At 46.2% G+C, this 17612-nt stretch overlaps 1 protein-coding gene across 7 annotated transcripts in view; it reads left to right on the plus strand.

Moving 5' to 3' along the window:
• The window catches only part of CCNK (cyclin K), a 30002-nt gene that overhangs the window by 9991 nt on the left and 2399 nt on the right, over window positions 1-17612 (plus strand). For 2 of the 7 annotated variants that reach the window (XM_059879093.1, XM_059879089.1), the window contains exons 2-12: window positions 2984-3055; window positions 4186-4435; window positions 5114-5195; window positions 6649-6780; window positions 11037-11142; window positions 11624-11681; window positions 12434-12603; window positions 12938-13209; window positions 13829-13862; window positions 15966-16019; window positions 16361-16432. In XM_059879093.1, coding sequence (XP_059735076.1) covers window positions 4239-4435; window positions 5114-5195; window positions 6649-6780; window positions 11037-11142; window positions 11624-11681; window positions 12434-12603; window positions 12938-13209; window positions 13829-13862; window positions 15966-16019; window positions 16361-16432 — 1177 coding nt within the window. In that variant the 5' untranslated portion in view covers window positions 2984-3055; window positions 4186-4238. Of the gene's footprint in view, window positions 1-722; window positions 794-2983; window positions 3056-4185; window positions 4436-5113; window positions 5196-6648; window positions 6781-11036; window positions 11143-11623; window positions 11682-12433; window positions 12604-12937; window positions 13210-13828; window positions 13863-15965; window positions 16020-16360; window positions 16433-17612 lie in introns of those variants that run through there. The other 5 variants (XM_059879091.1, XM_059879092.1, XM_010817262.4 and 2 more) reach the window with 5 other exon arrangements.

Genomic DNA, 17612 nt, shown 5'->3' on the forward strand with positions numbered 1-17612 from the left:
TAACTTTCCTTCCAAGGAGTAAGCGTCTTTTAATTTCATGGCTACAGTCATCATCTGCAGTGATTTTGGAGCCCCCCAAAATAAAGTCTGACACTGTTTCCACTGTTTCCCCATCTATTTCCATAGAAAACCATTATATTCACAGAATAGAATACTGTGCAGCAGAGCGTGTCAGCTTCAGTGCAGTTAATCCCTTGTTGTGAGAGATTCTTCTGTGCGTTAGGAAAGTGCTCAGCTATATTCATGACCTTAGCCACTGGATGCCAGCAGCAGCCCCCAGTTAGGATAGGCCCGCCAAAACATTGCCACGTGCACGTGCCAAAACACGTGCCTGGGGGCGAGCTCACCCCAGGTTGAAACCCCTGCTGTGTAATGATGAGAATGCAACAAGGACGAGCCCCACACGCATAGTACTGAGCAGAAGAAGCCAGTCGTAAGAGAGTGATAGTATCTCATTCCACATCCTTTAGAAACAGGAAAGACTATCAGATGGGAACAGAAGTCAAGACGGTGGTTATCTTTCCGGAGGTGGTGATTAGGAGAGGAATGAGAACTGCTGGGGTTTTGGTAATGTTCTACTTAGCAACTGGATGGTGCTACACAAACATGTTCGTGTTGTGAAATTCATAAGCTCTACACTTAAAATGGGTTTACTTTTCTTTTTGTGTACTATAATGCTCTTAAGGCTGGCTTCTGAGTCCTTTTGTAACTTTGACTTTTAGGACTCCGGAGCTAGCCTGAAAGAGCTGTTTCCCGTGGCTGTAAACTGGACCAGTGGGAGCAGCAGATAATGGTAGTGGTGGGATTATAACTCAAAGAATAAGATAAGTATTGATGAGCCCATCCTTGTTTAAATAAATGATCAAGTAAATAAATGAGGGAGAGAAGGAACAAATCTTTCTTACAAAAGAACTCCAAGTGATGTTGAAGGAAGGAAAGAAATAGAAATTACTAGAACACCACAGTAAAAATTGCAGGCAAGATCCTCAGAGGAATGCTAAAATTAATAGCTGATACTTCTGGAGAAACAGGTACTTTGCATACTGCTTTGCATTGCAAAATATCCCCACGCCCGCCCAAAGACGTAGCCATTCATACTGCAGTAGTTTTGATACAGGTCCGCACACATTCTTCAGCACAACTCCTTCAGGCAGTGGCGCTTAATTCCCTTATTTCCCTTACCCTAGAGTGTGGCCTGGACCTTGGGGCTCACTTTTAAAGAATAGAAGATAGAAAGTGAGAAATAGTGACTTACAGTGAGAAGCTGGCAGACCCCATCGTAACAAATGAGCACAGTAAAGCAGCAGTAAAGCAAGTTGTTCTGCATCACTGTCTCCTCAAGTGGTGTGATGAGAAGGGCACTTTATGACGCTCTTCCTCAGAACTCCAGTCTATTGATAGGAAAATATCAGACAGACCTAAATCAAGACAGTTATTAGCTTCTAGTACTCTTCAAAACTAGGAGGGTCAAGATAAACAAGGAAAACATGAGAAACATTAGAAGATACTAAGGAAATGTGAGCCCCCGAATGCAATGTAGCATCCTGGATTAGATCCTGGAATGGAAAAGAAGTTTTTGGAAAAATTAAAAATCCATATCAAGGCTATATAGTGTAGTTACTAAGTTTCCAAAATTGATTTTTTTTAAGGGAAGCTGGTTTAGGATATACGAAAATTCATCTTTACAACCGTCTTTACAACTATTCTATAAATGTAAAATTATTTTTAAATAAAAAGTTGTTGTTTTTAAGTGAAAGCCTTATAAAAGGATGTACTCAGAGAAATCTCATTCCCATCCCAGTTCTGTACATTCTGTTCTCCCGTTCCCTATTGGTAACCAGTTTTTTTATTAGTTTTTTTTTTTTTTTTTTTTTTAAGTAAAGATCTCTATTCTTACTTCCCGTCTTTTCTTACATAGATACATACTAATGTTAGTAACCATGTATGCTGATCCTGGAAATTTCTCCACACCCATAATTAAAGATCTTTCTCAATCTGTCATAATAGCTGCATGGCACGCCATTTGTGTTAATGTACCATATTATTCAGCTAGTGCCCTAATGATGGGCATTTCATTGTCTACAGTTTTTGCTGTTATAAACAATACTTTGAATGATCTTGTGCACCTTTGTCTCCTATCTGTGATGATATTGTCTGAGTGGATACTTAGAAGTGGAACTGCTAAATCAAAGAGCAGGTGCCGTTGCCATTTCGTTACATATTGCCAAATTCCCCTCTGTGAGAGTCGTTCGTTCCGTTTTGTACCCCCACCAGCAGCATGTGAGATTACTTGCTTTTCTCCAGCCTTGCCAGCAGAATATATTGTCAAACTTTTGGGCTTTTTGCCAATCTGATGGGTGAGAAATGATCTCTCAGTACGACATCTGATATATATACCATTTTCTGGGTATATTATAAGATAAAGCAAATATATAAATGGTACAACTGAAGATCAAGTTTTTCAATGCAAAGAAAACATATAGATAGATACACACACATATATAAATGAGATCAAAGATTAAAAAAAACCCAACTCTTGATTTTTGCTAAGCATCTGATTTTGAGCTCTTCGTATATACTGAAGCTTTAGTAAACCAGTCTCCCCTGGCCCTCATCCATTGCCCAGTTCAGTTACACAGAGCGTAAAATTAGTTCAAGAAGATTACTTGTCTCCAGGTAGTACTTCATTCTTCCTGTTGGAGGAAGACCACATTCTCTTTAGAGCTCGCAGGTGCAAGGAGAGCGGTCCACCCCCTGTCGCTTTTCCGACCAGAAGTAGGGTTTCCAGAAGTTAGGTTTCCAGAGCCTGGCTGCCCGGATGCTATTTTCTTGCTGAACCAGACCAGTCTGGTTCTAGCTGCCTCTTTAGAACCTTTTGTCTGCCCTGTATGAAAATTCCTGTTTTCTGATCCAATTTACAAATAATTTACATATTACAATGATCTCTAGGTGAGAATCCTTATTTATTGTTTTCTTTTCTCAGCTTAGAGGTTTTAGAGAATTTCTTCATTCTGAATGAAAGAGAAGAGGATGAGAAAGCAAGAAAAATTTAAAGGTACTTCTCTCACTTGTAGACCACCTCCCTTCACCCTCTCACCCCAGATCACTATACCCATTTGATCTACATTGCTCTGTTCAGTGGCTTGTTCAGATATTAATTCATCCAGTATGGTGGCTTTTCTAAGTGAAAGTACCTAAATGGAATCAAGTAAACTCCAAAATCACTGCAGATGGTGACTGCAGCCATGAAATTAAAAGACGCTTACTCCTTGGAAGAAAAGTTATGACCAACCTAGATAGCATATTCAAAAGCAAAGACATTACTTTGCCAACAAAGGTCCATCTAATCAAGGCTATGGTTTTTCCTGTGGTCATGTATGGATGTGAGAGTTGGACTGTGAAGAAGGCTGAGCGCCGAAGAATTGATGCTTTTGAACTGTGGTGTTGGAGAAGACTCTTGAGAGTCCCTTGGACTGCAAGGAGATCCAACCAGTCCATTCTGAAGGAGATCAGCCCTGGGATTTCTTTGGAAGGACTGATGCTAAAGCTGAAACTCCAATACTTTGGCCACCTCATGCGAAGAGTTGACTCATTGGAAAAGACTCTGATGCTGGGAGGGATTGGGGGCAGGAGGAGAAGGGGACGACAGAGGATGAGATGGCTGGATGGCATCACTGACTTGATGGACATGAGACTGAGTGAACTCCAGGAGTTGGTGATAGGGAGGTCTGGCGTGCTGCGATTCATGGGGTCACAAAGAGTCAGACACGACTGAGCGACTGAACTGAACTGAAACTAAAAAAGGGAAAATTTGATTGGATGCTAGATGGAAGAAATGGATAATTTTGGAGCATAAGTCTTTGGGGTTAGGACAGACGTAGTTTTTACTGAAGAACAGAATGTAGACCAGCATGAGGGAGCTAGGTCTAATGAAGAAAGGCAGAAAGAAATGAGACAAATGCTCTTCCTTTTAAGCTGTGAAATGTGGGATTTATCATACTACAGGTCACTTAAGTGTTAAATTGTGTTTGGAGATGAGCCTGGTCTTCTAAATGCTGATAAGTAGTGTGTCTTCTATTGGAAATTTTATCAAGTACAAATCTATGATTGTAGATTGTTTATAATAATGGAGATTGTTTAATGTGAGGTATCCCTTTCCAACATTACTTCTTCTCTTTTTCTCAGGATTCTAACATTTTTCCGAAAGTCTTTTGGAAAGACCAAGTCTACTTCAATAAATGAAGGAGAATAAAGAAAATTCAAGCCCTTCAGTAACCTCAGCAAACCTGGACCACACAAAACCATGTTGGTACTGGGATAAAAAAGACTTGGCTCATACACCCTCACAGCTAGAAGGACTTGATCCAGCCACTGAGGCCCGGTACCGCCGAGAAGGGGCACGGTTCATCTTTGATGTGGGCACACGTTTGGGACTGTATCCTGTTTCTGGAATCTACAATGGATGGGCTCCCCATCACCACCACCACCAAGAATTAAATTAGGCATTATAGATGAAAGAGTAACATTCCTGACTAAAACAGCTTTTAAATATCTTTCTTATTTAAATGCTACTTCAGATTTGCCTGGCTCCTTAGGGGGTTTCTGTTTCCTTTTTGCCACTTAAATGTGTAGAGCCACTGAGCTTGCGGCCACCGGTCTGGAAAGTAGCACCCACCCACTGATGGCAGATGAAGTGTATCTAAGGATAGTGAAGCCCTGCCTTATGAAAGCTCCCCAGGCGGCTCAGTGGTGAAGAGTCCACTTGCCAGTGCAGGAGATGCAGGTCCAGTCCCTGGGCTGGGAAGGTCCCTGGAGGAGGGCGTGGCAACCCACTCCAGTGTTCTTGCCTGGAAAATCCCATGGACAGAGAGGCCTCGCAGGCTGCCGTCCATGGGGTCGCAGGGCGCCAGACACGACTGAGCGCACAGCACGCACACTGTTAAAGCACAGCCGCAGCTCGCACCACAGTCCTGACACCTCGAGACGCCCATTCACCTGCTTTGTCACTGATAATATTTGCTTTCCCATTTCTCTTGTTACTGTTTACTTTTATTGTTTTTCTGCATTTAATGAAGACATAACTCTTGGCCAAAGTCCTTAACCAGAACAACAGACACTATGACACCCTGGCAACTGGAATAATTTATTTTCATCGCTTCTATATGTTCCATTCCTTCAAGCAATTTCCAAGATATGTAAGTATTTTAATTATATTGTAATTCTTTATCATGTGTTATTATTTCTGCATAGTTCAGTGGACAGATTGTAGCCTCTCTTTTTATTATATTTTCCAGGAAGTATTCATTTTTTTACGGTACATACTACATATAAACAAAATCAAGTTCAAACTTTGTTTTTTCCCAACCAACTATTAAAATATTTTTTGACTTTTTTATTTAGGTCGATATGAGCCATAATCGTGTAGTTCTTAGTGTGCTTACTTCCTTGTTACTTTTCTCAAGATAAGATTGGCCTTACGGTTGAGACCCAGCAAAGGCCAGATGGCCTAGGAGTTCTTTGTTCCATGTCAGTGAGTCTTCAGTTACTTTTTAAACCTGCCCTGTGGAGGTTCCACCTCCAGTAGTTTCCGGTCCAGGACAGCTGATCTGATGAGTACGAAGCACACGTAGAGAGCAAGGCCGTTGGAGAGGCACCAGAGGCTAGCGCTCCGGGGGGGGGGTTCACTGCATCCTGGGGAAATCGGGGGAGATGCCAGGGAGGAGGGGCCAGCCCGGAGTCAAGCCTTGGCAGTAAGTGGGACCTTGCTGTGCTGAGATAGATAGAGCAGTCGTCCACCAGAAACCAGCCTGATCCAAGCTCTGGGGGAGGCGTGCAGCCAGCCAGGAGGCCCGTGGGCAGGAAGGGCATGGTGGGACTCTGGGTGGGAAAGTAGTCCGAGCTAGACTACTGTGGGCCTTGAATTCCAGACTGGGGAACTGTGACTTTAGTAGGTCAGCTGACACGATGGGAGAGTCTTATGAAGAAGACTGAATTAGACATAACAGGAAGTTAGTCTGCTGGGGCTTCTTCCTTTTGCTGAGATTTACTCAGTTCTGCACACATCTCTTCCTCACTAGTTTGTGATACTCTCAGAGGAGAGACCATGTCAGGATCCACTTTGTACTCTGGCATGGCACCTGACTGCTGTGTTACGTGTGGTCAGGATTCTGTTAATGGAGGGGCACGTAGAAGAGCAAGCAGGCAAAGGAAAGCTGGAGACAGAGCAGTGAGAAGGTCGCTGTGATGGAGGAGCTGGGCCTGGAGTCAGGCAGCAGGAGGAAGGAAGGAGAACTCGGGCCGTGGTACGGGGTGAACGCTCTCTAGCAAGGCTACTGGGCAGGGAGGCAGTGTCTCTAAGAGCACAGCATGAAAAGAAAGTTTGTTTCTATGACTTCTTCCTTCTACATGATTTACATGGCATTTTATTCAGAAAACTGTATTTAAGATAATTTGTGAAGCCAAATTGGAGGTCGCAGGGTGGAATGTTTGTATGTGGACTTTGCTTCAAGCTTTTAGAGTGCCCTAGTGTTTGTGAATGAGAAGAGCAAGGCAGGAAGGGAGGCGCCCCGGTTGTTGAGAAGGCCCCAAATCTTTCTGTTTCTGGGTGAGCCTTGATAGTGAGATCAAGAGCTTTTGTCTTCCTTTTAGGTAACAGGAGCTTGTTGTCTCTTTCTGGCTGGGAAAGTAGAAGAAACACCAAAAAAATGTAAAGATATCATCAAAACAGCACGGAGTCTATTAAATGATGTACAATTTGGCCAGTTTGGAGATGACCCAAAGGTAAGAATCATAACTTCCTGTGCTCAGGTCTTGATTCCTCAGGGCAGCATTAAGGCAGAGTTCCTTGTGTTGACAATGGCTGTGGCCCCAGTGTCTGCCAGTCCCTGGAATCCTTAAGAGGCCCTTATACAGAGGACGCTCTTCCTTGCTTCTGTGAGTAAGCAGCGGGGATAACGTACCCTACACTTAGGTGGCAGCCACTGATGTGCTTTGTTGGCTTCGGAGCCCTTCAGGAGCAACAGCACACGGAAGCGGTAGGAGCAGAGTTCTCTCGTGGCCATTAGCACTCTTAGGCCCAGAAGCAGTTTGGCTTCTTGGGTTCATCTCTAGCCGGCTTCTGGGTAGAAGAAAGTACAGGTGCTGTATGTACACGTGCTGCGTGTCTTCTGCTTCCCAAGAGTGGTGGAAGATACGGACATTTGCAGACACCCAGATTAACAGACTATCCATCTTGTCCCTTTCCCACAACACCTGCTACTGTCAGGAAATGGTGGCAAAATAATTGTACACATTCTTCTATTATTTTCTAAAAAGACCATTTTCAGGGATTGGTAGCAGCTTTCCTTCTTCCCTGTTCTTGTCAGGATCTCCCATTATGGTCCTTATAGCACTGATGAGAGTTATCCTTTATGACATTTATCACAGCTCATAATTAATGTAGATTTTTTTAACCAGGTCATCACACAAAGAGTATTCCTTTTCTCAGTTGTAGTCTGTAAGAGCTCAGACCCTGTCTGTTCTGCCTGGTGCCTAGTGTTCTCTCCTGACTGGATAGAGTAGACGTTCAGTAGACTAAATGACAGACTGAGATTGTGGGGAGAAACTAAGAATCACAGAAATGCAGAGCTGACCCAGACACAGATGTTTGGCGCACCCACGGCCCCATTTCTCCTAGTCAGCTGGTGTTGCTTCCCATGGCAGTCACCCTCCCTGCACCCCACAGAATCTGTGTGTGATTATAAAACACGTGTCTGTTAGTTTTCCTTCTCGCTTCAAGGAGGTGACAGAGGCCAGAATGCTTTTGCACATCCTGTTTTTGCGCTAAATGGTGGTCTTTTGTGTAAGTATTGTCAGTGTGGGTAACCCTGTCCCTTGAACTTATTTATAAATCCGTTCACCTGTTTATAAAAATGTGAATCTATGAGAAATTCATAACTAACAACGGTCAAAAATGTATTTTATGAAAGTAATGTAGCATCGGATATTTCTGATGCCATAGGTTTTTGATTTTCATGGAGCACAGAGACTTTTGTAGAAATGGATTGTACTTTAGTCAGGTCTGATCACAGGGGCAGAAGGACCCTCTGGCTCACGAGCCGTGGTTACTTGGGGGGAGTTGCAAAGACCTGGACGCTGCAGCCACTGGTGTGTTTTGTCCAAGACACCTTTGGAGGAGTCCTCTTCTACTTTCGACCTTAACCCCCTGTACCAGCACATCAGGAACCTGAGACCCTGACTAGGCACAGCGAGGCAGAAGTTCTGCAGCTCAGTGCCCTGCTACTGCTGCTGCTAAGTCGCTCCAGTCGTGTCCGACTCTATGCGACCCTATAGACGGAAGCCCACTAGGCTCCGCCATCCCTGGGATTCTCCAGGCAAGAACACTGGAGTGGGTTACCATTTCCTTCTCCATTGTATGAAAGTGAAAAGTGAAAGTGAAGTCGCTCAGTCGTGTCCGACTCTTAGCGACCCCATGGACTGCAGCCTACCAGGCTCCTCCATCCATGGGATTTTCCAGGCAAGAGTACTGGAGTGGGGTGCCATTGCCTTCTCTGGGCTCAGTGCCCAGAAGCCAGCAAGTGGGGAGTGGCCATGCTCATCAAGCTTTTGAGGCAGGCCAGCTTGACCCACGGGGTGGAGGGGCTTTGTAGCCCACACTGCTTTCTCACATACAGTCTCCCTCTGCCTGACTGGGTGTCGGGGCCGAAGGAAAGAACCTGGGTCTGGGAGTGGTGAGGACACTGACAGGCGCTGTCTCGATGGAGAAGAGAGGAGGGCGGATTGGAGGGAGGCCACGTGAGCACGTAAGAAAAACAGGGTCCTGAATCGTGTCCTAATAAACTTGGCCCGAACTGTGTGATTTCTCCCTGTTTCGTTAATATCTCATGTACTCGACAAACACTTGTTCCAGGCTCTGTGTTAATCACTAGACATAGGTAGCAGTAGGGCTTCCCTCATAGCTCCATCAGTAAAGAATCTGCCTGAAGTGCAGGAGACCTGGGTTCGATCCCTGGGTCAGGAAGATCTCCTGGAGAAGGAAAGGGCAACCCACTCCATATCCTTGCCTGGAAAATCCCATGGACAGAGTAGCCTGGTAGGCTTCAATCGATGGGGTCACAAAGAGTTGGTCACGAACTGAGCGACCAACACTCTCAGGTAGCAAAACAGGCATGGCCTTTGCTCGCATGGATTTTACAGTCGAGCGGTGGGACAGATTTTATAATCAAATATTCAGATAGCCAGTGATCTGCTTATGAGTTGTGATAAATGGTGTGAAAGGTTATTAAAAGGTGTGGTGAGGGCTTTCCATCTGGGAACCCAGGCAGGTGCTCCAGACAAGTGCTCCAGACAAGTAGTGTGGGGCCGAGGGAAAGCTCCCCGAGGGATGATGTTGGCACCCAGACCTGTAATTATCCCTTTAATTGAGTATCTGAAACACAAAGGGAGGCCAGGCCTTGAGCTGTCTCATAATACTATGCTGCATGGCCTACAGTCTGGACACTTGTTAAAAGAGCGTTTCCAAATTTAGAGGACACTGTGACACTTCTGGGAAACAGGTGGGGGCAAAAATGCTGAGGGATTGGGGTGGAGGAGACAGTGATGGTGGCATCTTTTTTTTTTCATACTGTATAAAAGTGTTAAGACTTGAAAAAACTTTCCTGAGAGAACACTTGGGAAACTTGGGTGGAAGCACATTCGCCCTGCCTATCCTGCCATCTGGAATAACTCTCTTGATAGAATTCTCTGCATCCTGTGAACTGACACCATACTTGAACCTAAAACCAGTTATCTACATGGCTTCTCTTCCCAGAGTTAACAGATTTATGTAACTGTTAACGATGAGATTGTCACTCTCTAGAAAACCCTCTCTTCTTCAACTCAAACAAGTGATTCTAACTGTTCTTGCCACACAGAGCATATTGATAGTATTTTACAATTGAAATACTATGTGAAACTGTCTTAATGTAAGTGCTCAGTCAGGCTGTACAGCGGTTGTATTTATGGGTCCTGTTTATTAACTAGTTAGGAAGTATAATCAAAAGAGATCCCATTTACAATAACAGCAGTAAAATAATATATCTAGGAATAAACCTTAAAAGAAATTTATAAAAACCATGTTGGGGCTGGGAGACTTTAGAACTATGAAAGGACTAGAAAGAAGATTTTCATAAACAAATTTTTGATAGGAAGATAGTGTAATTAAGAGGTCCATTATATAAATCAGTGAGTTCCCAATCAGAACATAGTGGCCTTCATTTTTTCTAGAACAGTACCAAATAAAACGATATTAAAATGCAGGTGTTAGGGGGAACATGCAAAAACAAGAAACGTTTTTTAAAAGAGAAGTAATAATTGAACTGTTGATGTTTAATCTCTTTGGTCCTGGTACAGAAATAGACAAACAGATCAGTGAACAAAAAAAAGATTGTATGTGAGCACACGTGTGTATGTACAGGTAGCTTAGGATGTTGTTTGATAAAAGAGAAAATGATGATTTATTCTATAAATGACATTGGGGAAGCCTGCTTCAGGAAGGTGAAAGATTAAAACACAGTAATGATGTGCCTCATTCACACACACACTTTTAACTGGTACAATTCACTGTCCAGGTATCCATGAAGCTGTCACTGTTATAATCTTTCTTGCTTAAAATTTTCAGTGTAAATGCCTGAAAGATTGCATTTTTTAATGGAAGTTTGGAAGGAAACCAAGTTTTATTAATGTATCTATAAAGTAAATATCTGTTTTGTAAAGGGGGCTCGTGTGTATTGAAAGTAATAACATTTCTGAGAATGTTTGTTTCCAATAGTTTTAAAAATTAACTCTGATTGTTTTGTTTTCCTACTTGTAGTTCTTTTGAGAATTATATCATCTCCTGAGCATGTTAAAGGCCTGAGTGGGAGAGAAGAGAAAGGGAATGAAAAATAGTTTCTAAAATAGAACTTGGGAGAGAGAATAAAAGGAAAGCTCACTTTTTTAATGCTGGTTCAGACCTGTGATTGAAATGACTACCCCAGTGTTTGTTATTTCATTTTTAGGAAGAAGTAATGGTTCTGGAGAGAATCTTACTGCAGACCATAAAGTTCGATTTACAGGTAGAACACCCGTACCAGTTCCTGCTCAAGTATGCAAAACAGCTCAAAGGTGAGGAGAACCTCTTCATTCTGAAATCATCTGTATAATAATTTGATGACACTCAAGATTATACTTTTCAAGATAGAAAAGCAGAAAGTTCAGTGTGTGAAGTACCCAGGCCATAGCTTGCCAGACAATTCATATTATAGCTGCTAATGCTGTTTCCTTTTATGTATAAACAGACTCTGTCATCCAGTTGCCAAGTGATATGAGGCAGGAAAATGAGTCAGAATTTTTTTAAATAGCCTAATAAAATCAGCCTCAGAGCCAGGTTTCCCGTAAATGGGGGTTCGGTGTGGGTTGTGCGGAAGGAGCACAGAGGCAGGCCCTGGGCCCGCTCATCTGGCCTTGGCTCCCCGGCAGCAGCTCTTTGCTGCGTGTTAGGACCGCTGCTGAGCATGTGGTAGGCTTTAAAGAAGTACTCGTTGCCTCTTGTTTATTGTTTTTTCTTTCTGTTGCTACTAATTTGCCTTCTCTTTCCCATCTCTAGGTGACAAAAACAAAATTCAAAAATTGGTTCAAATGGCATGGACATTCGTCAATGACAGGTACATGTGTTCACATGGGTTTAATCACGGTGTTTTCAAACAGGCAGGGACTTTATGTGTCATCTAACCCGAACCCCTTATTTTGTAGTGGGGAGACTGACTTGCCCCAGCCTTAGGGCCCAGTACACAGCAGAGCTGCGGTTAAATAAAATCCAGGTCATCTGCTTCCCAGCAGAGGGGTAACCTGTTACTTCATGGTGGTACAGGATGCTGAAGCCTTACCACCGGCTTGAAACAGAGGTCCAACACAACATACCAGAGAATTTTGACAAGTAAATACTTAAATCCATTTGATTTTGGAAAAGTTGCAGAGTATGTATCTGCAGTTTTATACTTTTTGTGATGATTCTAGAGCCTTGATGTTCTTGTAGCCCAGAGATCTAATGAGGTATTGTATGGGGAACAAAATGCCCACGAGTAGCGTTGCCTCACGTGAGGAGAAGCATCAGCACCAGGATTCCAGCCACTTAAGAACTTAAATTCACCCGTATTTCATGGCACAGCAGTTTCTGAATGTGCTGGAATTCTTCTGCCTCTTTAAGGAACAGACAGATTAGTAGCTGTAGTTAAGTAACTCATTTCAGTACATTTAGAAGGCTAAAAACTTGCTAATTAATAATACTGTGTTTGATCCTGTATAGGGGTATATAAGCAAACAGACATTTGGATACAGCCTCTAATCTCCATGCATGTGGTTAGTCATAAGTGTTTGATCATCCAAGTCAAGTCACCTCTTTTTCTTGTTGAACTAGTCTCTGCACGACCTTGTCACTACAGTGGGAACCAGAGATCATAGCAGTGGCGGTGATGTATCTTGCGGGACGTTTGTGCAAATTTGAAATACAGGAATGGACCTCCAAACCCATGTACAGGAGATGGTGGGAGCAGTTCGTGCAAGATGTCCCTGTGGATGTTTTGGAAGGTACGGGGCTTGCTGAGTATTCTGCAGGCTGATCATTCTTCCCTGGGAGCCTTGAGTCCCGAGAATGGATTTTCCCCAGTAGGTACATGCAAACTATTCTTTAATTAAATTCTCTAATATAGAGTGTTCATTCTGTCCAAGCACATTGTTTTGGTGAACTGAAAATGCACACCAGTGCTGCGCACACCAGAGATGGGTGATTTATTAAGGGTGATTTATTAATACAGATACGACCTGGCATAATGGTCCTTGTAGGGGCATCACAGCTGCAAGGAACATGGGGGGATTTTAAAACATCACCTTGTGAGGAACGCAATTGTTGCCTCTCGTTTAGACATCTGCCACCAAATCCTGGATCTGTACTCCCAAGGGAAACAACAGATGCCTCATCACACCCCCCACCAGCTGCAGCAGCCCCCATCTCTCCAGCCCACACCGCAAGTGGCACCAGTGCCACCGTCACAGCCGCCTCCAGGCCCCGAGCCGCCCCAGCCCCCGCAGAAGGACTCGCAGCAGCCGGCCCAGCAGCCGCCGCCGCCGCCAGCCCAACCACCCAAGAAACCATCCCCGCAGCCTAGTCCCCCCCGCCAGGCGAAGCGAGCCGTGGTGAGTGCGCCGGCTCCCCACGGCAACCCCCACCCCCTACCCCCGACACACACGCACACACTGCGTGTGTTCCCCTTGCTGAGGGATCGCCTGGAACTGCAACTTAGCCGTCTGCATGTCCGTGGGCAGCTGGACCACTGGTGTGGTGGGAGGGGAGGCCTCTAGGAGCCAGGGCAGCTCTGTCCTCCAGCCCTGCTGTTGCTGTGCCGGAGCCCCAGAACCTGCCAGGGGTCATTTGCGCGTCCACACACTGCTGGGGTAGGTGTCTCCCCGGTCTGTCAGTGACGTGGGGTATCTAAAGGTCCCTCCCTACGGTAGGGGGAAGCCCTGCGGGACAGTGGCAAGGCAGCAGCCCCCGCTCACCACGGTGCCCACAGCTCAAGGAGGGCTCAGGGCTCGCTGTGCAGAAAAGCCAGTCCTTCTGTCCTATTTGAAAGGGAAAGAGGAGGGAGGCAGAAATCTGTCAGGTGCCTTGGTTTGCTCTGCAGGTTCAAGCCAAGGTTAATTTTTGTCTGAGGCCGTGTTCTGGCTGTGATTCTGCAGTGCCTGAATAATCGGTTTTTCTGATGGTTACTTTTCAGAGTCTTGTTAACCACTGTGTATTTTTTTTTTGTAACAGGTTGTTTCTCCCAAAGAAGAGAACAAAGCAGCAGGTAATTTGCTGTTCTTGTGTTTCCTGTTTTAGTTTTATCAAAACTTTACATTCTTAATCAAAAAATCATTTCCTTTCAGATTTAGATTGACCTTAAAATTTAACTTTGGAGCCCATCCAAAACTGTACCCTACGTGCATTGTCCTCTCTGTGTTCCCTGACTCTGTGTTTTGGGATTGTACTCTAACAGAAAGTGTCAGTACAAAGGAAAACGCTGCTGCTGCTGTTGCTGCCGCTGCTGCTGCTAAGTCGCTTCAGTCGTGTCCGACTCTTTGCAACCCCATAGACGGCAGCCCAGCAGGCTCCCCCGTCCCTGGGATTCTCCAGGCAAGAACACTGGAGTGGGTTGCCATTTCCGTCTCCAATGCATGAAAGTGAAAAGTGAAAGTGCAGTCGCTCAGTCGTGCCTGACTCTTAGCGGCCCCATGGACTGCAGCCCCCCAGGCTCCTCCGTCCGTGGGAGTTTCCAGGCGAGAGTGCTGGAGTGGAAAAACACTAGCAGCAGTGAAAACGTGCTCAGCAACATGCGGTCGCTCCTTGGTATCAGCGGCAGGGGCGGCCTCCGCGACCTGCCTTGGATACCAGAGTCCCAGATACTCGAGTTTCATGGTCTGCCCTCCCTGTCTGCAGATGCAAGGGGCCGACTGTATATCAAAATAGGAATGTAGGCAAACTGCTGCAGCAGCATTTATTTTTGAAGGTTAGTTGAGCCCACCGCAGTCAACAGAGTAAAGGCCCCCGGCCAAGCAGCGAGCAGCAGCGTGCACGTAGAAAGGAGGGGAGCCACGAGCCAGGGTGCCGCCTGCTGCTTCCGGGGCCAGGCTTCTCTGCAGCACCTGTTCACCCCATATTTGTGGATCCGAGTTGGTTAACTTGTTTCTGTGCTGGAAACCACAGGGGAGGGAAGCCGGATGGTCACAGAGGAGAAGACTAGAGGTGCTGTGCCTCCGACTCAGCCGGCTGGCGGTGCTGACCCCTGTGCGGGCACAGACCGGGCGTATTTCTGATTCTCTGTTTTCTCTGTTGCTTGGTTCCAGGGTAGGAACCCCGGGAATTATTTATTGAACTGTTGTGAGATCTTCACATTACAGTAAAGCTACATTTTTCTCAGGATCTTTGGGGAAATGATGAGTTCAGTACAGGGGAGATCTTTTTTTTTAGCTCCAGAGGGGTAAGCAGCAAGTGTGAGACACAGAAGAGGGAGGGGCTGTGCTCTGTTTCACGTGGGTGCACGGTCCGCTGAGCCAGTGCCACCCTGTGAGAGGCAGAGACAAGCCCGTGGGCCTCGAGGAGGACTGACGCCAGTTAGCTGGGGCTGACAGGGTGGAGTGTTTAGGTAGATGAAAGTGATCAGTGGAATGAGAATTTTAGAGAAAACAAGAGAAAGGAGTTTTACTGGACTGTGGGGTAAAGGGGAATAGCTTTGGCTAGAACCGAAGGTGGGATGGAAGCAGTAACCGTGCCCACCTAGTGGAGGGTGGGTGCTGCAGAAGCTGGGGCGCCACTGGAGATGTGTGAGCAGGAGATGGCACGGTCTGAGCTCGTTCAGTTCAGAAAGTTTCTTGGCAGTACTCACGGCACGGAGACTGGGGAATGGGGTCGGGGGGATCTCTCGGGAAGAGGGCAAAGAGGGGCCGTCCCTGGACCTTGAATTCAGCCTGTGTCTGAGACGGAGGAAGCCAGGAATGTTGAGCAACTCCAGAGCAGAGTGGTGTACAAGCTACAATAGAGAAGTTTCAGGAAGAAAGAACCAAAAATACATACGAGAAGATAGAGTGCTCTTTTGGTTGTATGTATACTCTCTCTCCTCGTGACCGGAAGATACTGGACGCAGTGCAGCCTGTCTTGGCCACTTAGCCAGGTGGTCACTGGGGGTGCCAGTCCATGCAGCCGCCCCACCCCAAAGGGTGGGCGTGTGCTCTGCCCCAAGTGGTCCCGACTGCTTTGCTGTTACGTCTGCTCGCGTCCAGCCTCCAGTTAATATGCTGATAACTGGGAGTAAATATTTGTGAGAAAATAAACTCGGATGTGCCTGAGCAAGAATTAAACAGCAGCAGTTGCTCCTGTGCACACTCGGGGCCTTTCTTTGTGTTCTCTGTGTTAGGGTGGACCCCGATGGATACCACTTGGCACCTGAGATTCACTCCACTTCTCTCAGGTCATTGGAGGGCTTGTCTTAGGTGGTCAGGAGGAAACTGGGCAGATTCGGAAAACGGGCTGGCCATTTTTGTTTTGTGGGGGAGGTGGTGAGAGGTGTGGGGCGTTGGCGGGGGCAGAGGCGGGGGGACCAAGGGATGTATTTGTTTGATTTCCTTTTTGTTCTTTTAAAAGGATGGTTTAGCCAGTCTGTCCTTAGCTTCCCTTAAAGCCTTCATATCTGCCTTTTCCCCAAAAAAATTCCTTAACGGTACATTTTTCTTTTCATTCTCTCTCTCTCTCTCTGTGACATGTTTATTCTACATGAATAATAGCTTTTTAAAATCTATTTTTTCTTTTTAGAACCACCACCACCTAAAATCCCCAAAATCGAGCCCACTCACCCTCCGTTGCCTCCAGCCCATCCACCTCCAGGTGAGTGCTGCTGGTCTCTGGGAAGACCAGTTTTTCTCTGTGCCTTTTTGAAGGACAGATTTTGGAAGTCCTGGGGAAAATTTCTAGAAGAATTTCAGAAATTTAAAAAGACATTAATGACCTGGGTGTGAAAACTCGCTCAGTGTTGTCCGACTTTTTGCGACTATGGACTGTAGCCTGCCAAGCTCCCCCGTCCATGGAATTCTCCAGGCAGGAATACTGGAGTGGGTTGCCATTTCCTCCTCCGGGGGATCTTCCCGACCCAGGGGATTGATCCAGGGTCTCCTGCACTGCAGGCAGATTTTACTGTTTGTGCCACCAGGGAAGCCCCTGGAACACAAAGGGGGTCCAGGCCGGTGGGAGTTGGGGAGGGTGCAGACTGACCGAGAGAGATGTGTTCTCATGACCCACAGGGTCTCCCAGTCAGTCTGCACCCTCTCCAACTCCCAGCCCCGCTCCCCTAACCTCATCCTCCCACTACCCTGACCCCACACCATCCAGCCCCCTCCCCCTTCCCCCTCTGGATATATTATTCTTGTCTCACATTTCTGAGTTCACTTGAGGGCTCTGCAGCTAGATACACTTTCCACAGTGGAAACAACTTCCCCTCTGAAAAATTCACAGGTTTACACCAAGGGCAGTTCCAGTCCTCAGGCCTGAAAAATACTGGAAGTCTTCTCTTGTGTCTCGTTCTTGAGGGTCTATTCCCTAGAGCCCCCCATCAGACCCCAAGCTAAACTCTTTAGAGGGCCCCACGCGGGGAGACATCCAAGATGGAGCTCCTGTCATGAACGGTGCTGGTGCTGAGGATGTGGGCGGGGGTGGTGTGGGTGCATCCGGGAAGGGGGTAAGGGGCGTGAGGCAGGGGGCTGGACCGGAAGGGGCTCGGATGAGTCTGCACTCCAGCTTGAGCATCCCAGAGAAGTAATCCATGGCTGTGTCCACTGACCTGAAATCTCCTCTGCCCGTCAGAAGTGTCATTTTTCTGGCCTACATGTGACTCCAAGAAGCTGCATAAGGTCTACATCCAGGGCTTCTGCCCCCTCCACGTCCGTGTCCGTCATCCCCTTGCCCACCTTCCTCCTCCTTTGGCTTCAGAAGCTGCAGCCCTGCTGGCAGTGGTGGCAGTGGGCCCTGCCACTGCCTCACCGCCTGTCCCTCCTGCCCCAGCCCTGCTGCA

The sequence above is a fragment of the Bos taurus genome, chromosome 21, assembly GCF_002263795.3.
Source record: "Bos taurus isolate L1 Dominette 01449 registration number 42190680 breed Hereford chromosome 21, ARS-UCD2.0, whole genome shotgun sequence".
In the NCBI taxonomy this organism is placed as follows: domain Eukaryota; kingdom Metazoa; phylum Chordata; class Mammalia; order Artiodactyla; family Bovidae; genus Bos; species Bos taurus.